The sequence below is a fragment of the Chrysochloris asiatica genome, unplaced genomic scaffold (assembly GCF_000296735.1).
Source record: "Chrysochloris asiatica unplaced genomic scaffold, ChrAsi1.0 scaffold00064, whole genome shotgun sequence".
Classification (NCBI taxonomy): domain Eukaryota; kingdom Metazoa; phylum Chordata; class Mammalia; order Afrosoricida; family Chrysochloridae; genus Chrysochloris; species Chrysochloris asiatica.
The window spans coordinates 15905875-15908840 of record NW_006408582.1 but is presented as its reverse complement, the minus strand read 5'-3'; the positions used below and the strand labels follow the sequence as shown (position 1 = coordinate 15908840).

The 2966-nt window shown below is 45.0% G+C and overlaps 1 protein-coding gene across 1 annotated transcript in view; it reads left to right on the top strand.

Moving 5' to 3' along the window:
- The first annotated feature begins 73 nt into the window (after positions 1–73).
- FAM160B2 (family with sequence similarity 160, member B2) overlaps positions 74–2966 on the top strand; it is a 17583-nt gene continuing 14690 nt past the window's right edge. Inside the window, 8 exon segments of the mRNA XM_006864449.1 lie at positions 74–82; positions 459–563; positions 565–722; positions 724–773; positions 776–1319; positions 1321–1642; positions 1681–1881; positions 2794–2958. Coding sequence (XP_006864511.1) covers positions 74–82; positions 459–563; positions 565–722; positions 724–773; positions 776–1319; positions 1321–1642; positions 1681–1881; positions 2794–2958 — 1554 coding nt within the window.

Sequence of the window (2966 nt, the reverse complement as noted above, 5' to 3'; positions counted from 1 at the left end):
GAGCCGACTCCACGGCACATAACCACCACCAACCACTGCCTTTACCTATGAGACATAGGCTTTGTAAAGTGCAATGGCTTTTGTGAGTTAGCATGACTGATCTGAAACTCAGCTCTTCCAACTCTCTATCTAGGATTCTACATGCTACACAAAACAAAGTTGTTTCTTCCCTTTGTTTTTATACATGTAGACCTAAAAGCTTCTCATTTCTCATAGGACTCTTCACCCACGGGCTCATTTGCAGCTGAACTGTTTCATTTTTCCCACGCAGTTGGTTGAGAACTGAGATCCCAATTCTAGCTAAACAAGGGCACATTTGAACCCCAGCACTTTTTAGGACCTAAGGCTCAGACTGTGGCCTCCCAACTCTGAGTCATTCTGGAGTGTAGGCTCTACTCAACAACACAGAGCCATGGGAAAGTGATCCTCTCCTGAGCCTTAGCCCCATTGAGCTTCAGGTCCACCAACTGAAGGTCAATGTGGAAGACCCGTACCCACACACTCACTTCATATAAGAGTACAGTTACCTACAGCCTGAGGACCCCCTGACTGACATCACCTTAAAAGATAGCAGGCAGGATCCATGCCAAAAGAGCTTCTGGGAGAAAGCTCATCTTCTATGATCTTCAAGGAGAGGGAGTCAAATTGCAAGTCACGGCCAATTCCAAGAACTATAAATCAGAAGACTTTATTCATATCAATAACAACTGTACCGGAGACACATCACTGGAGTTCGGGGAAAACCAAGAAGGGCGAGCTGAGGATCATTCCCTACTGCTTCCCTGTCTGCGTATTCTGCCTGATCTTCACTTCCTCAAAGACAAAGAAACCCAATATTGTCAAAGATACCTAGACTTGATCCTGAATAATTTTGTGAGGCAGAAACTTACCATCTGCTCCAAGATCATCACATATATAAGAAGTTTCTTGGATGAATTGGGATTCTTAGAGATTGAAACTCCCATGATGAATGTCACCCCAGGGGGAGCAGTGGCCACGCCTTTCATCACCTACCACAACAAGTTTGACATGAATTTATATATGAGAATTGCTCCAGAGCTCTACCATAAGATGCTGGTGGTTGGTGGTCTAGACTGGGTTTATGAAATCAGACGTCAGTTCCAGAACGAAGGAATTGATTTGACTCAAGACCCCAAGTTCACCACTTGTGAATGCTACATGGCCTATGCAGACTATCACAATCTCATGGAAATCACGGAGATAATGGTTTCAGGAATAGTGAAGCACATTACAGGTGGTTACAAGGTCACCTACCACCCAGAGGGCCAAGCCTATGAGGTTGACTTCACTCCACCCTTCTGGAATGGATCAGCTTGTGGATGAGAGAACCCTAGGGGTACAGCTGCTAGAAAGGAACCACTCTGAAAGGAAGACACATTGCAAAATCCTTGATGATATCTGCAGAGCTAAAGCTGTTGAGTGCCCTCCACCTCTGACCACAACCAGGCTTCTGGTTAAGCTTGTTGGCAATTTCCTGGAAGTGACTTGCATCAATTCCACTTTCATATGTAACCACCCCCAGATAATGAACCCTTTGGCCAAGTAGCACTGCTCTAAAGGGCCTCTGACTGAGGGCTTTGAGCTCTTTGCCATGAAGAAGGAAATATGTAATGCCTACACGGTGGCATATAAATATGTAATGCCAACCCCATGTGGTAGTGGCAGCTTTTTAAAGAACAGGCCATGGCCCAGGCCACTGGTGATGATAAGGCAATATTCATAGATGAGAACTTTTGTACCACTCTGGAATACAGGCTGCCCGCAAGAGCCGGCTGGGGCATGGGCATCAACCATGTCACCATGTTCTTCATGGACTCCAGTAACATCAAAGCCATGAAACCCAAAGACAAAAAGGAGAATGTAGTCACTGGTGAGCACCAAAGTAGGCACTTTTGTCTGGAAAATAATGATTGCATGTCATGTCACTCAGGCATCTTGGCATTTTTGCAAAAAGATCTAGGTCTACAAGGGAACACTTGTGCGCTGCACTCCATTTGGTGACCACAGTTCAGCTCATAGACCAGAAGAGAGGTGAATTAAGAACTCCTCTTTATAGCTTATCAAATAAACCACTTGTCTGTCCCCAAAAAATAAAATATCTCATATATATGTGTGTGTGTATACATATATATATGTTGTTGTTATGTGCCGTGGAGTCGGTTCCGACTCATAGTGACCCTACACAGGGTTTCCGAGGCTGTAAATCTTTACGGGAGCAGACCACCTCATATTTCTCCGGTGGAACCTTTGTAGTTTCGAACTGCTGACCTTGAGGCTCGCAGCCCGATTCGTAACCACTACGCTACCAGAGCTCCATATGTATCTATATATCTATATCTATAGATATATAGATGTAGATGATATAGATATAGATAGGTACAACCTGTCCTATTAAGTTCCAAGACGCCAAAGCACTAGGAACTTACGTGTGGTATTACTGACTTATTACAATGTTTTAATAGCGACTTACAAAGGGTAAAACAAGTGAAATTAATTTTATTTCTTTTTATTTAACTCAATAAACCGAATATATTGTAATTTCAACAAGTAATCTAAAACATAATTAGTGGGATTAAAAAAAATGTTTTTTTTCACTAAGTCTTCAAAACAGCACACATTCAACTACCAATTTCAAGTGCTAATAGCCAGTGGCTATTGTAGAGGTTTAGAGACTTACAGAATCCACAAACTGGTTCAGGGAGGAATAAAGTCCTCATCAAGAAAACGTGCCGGGTCCCACTCGCCCTTCACTAAGGGATCTGGCTCCCAAAGGTTCTGCGCAAGGTGTCCGCGCTCTGCACGGCTCTCCTCCCCAGCGGACGGCCCTCGGTCTCCAATGCTATCTCCTTCGCTCCGCGGAGCCCGGGCCACGTCGGCGCCGGACCTCCCCTCCTGAACCCAAGCGGCAAGCGGATGCCCCCAGCTCGGCCGGGGCGGGCCGGAGC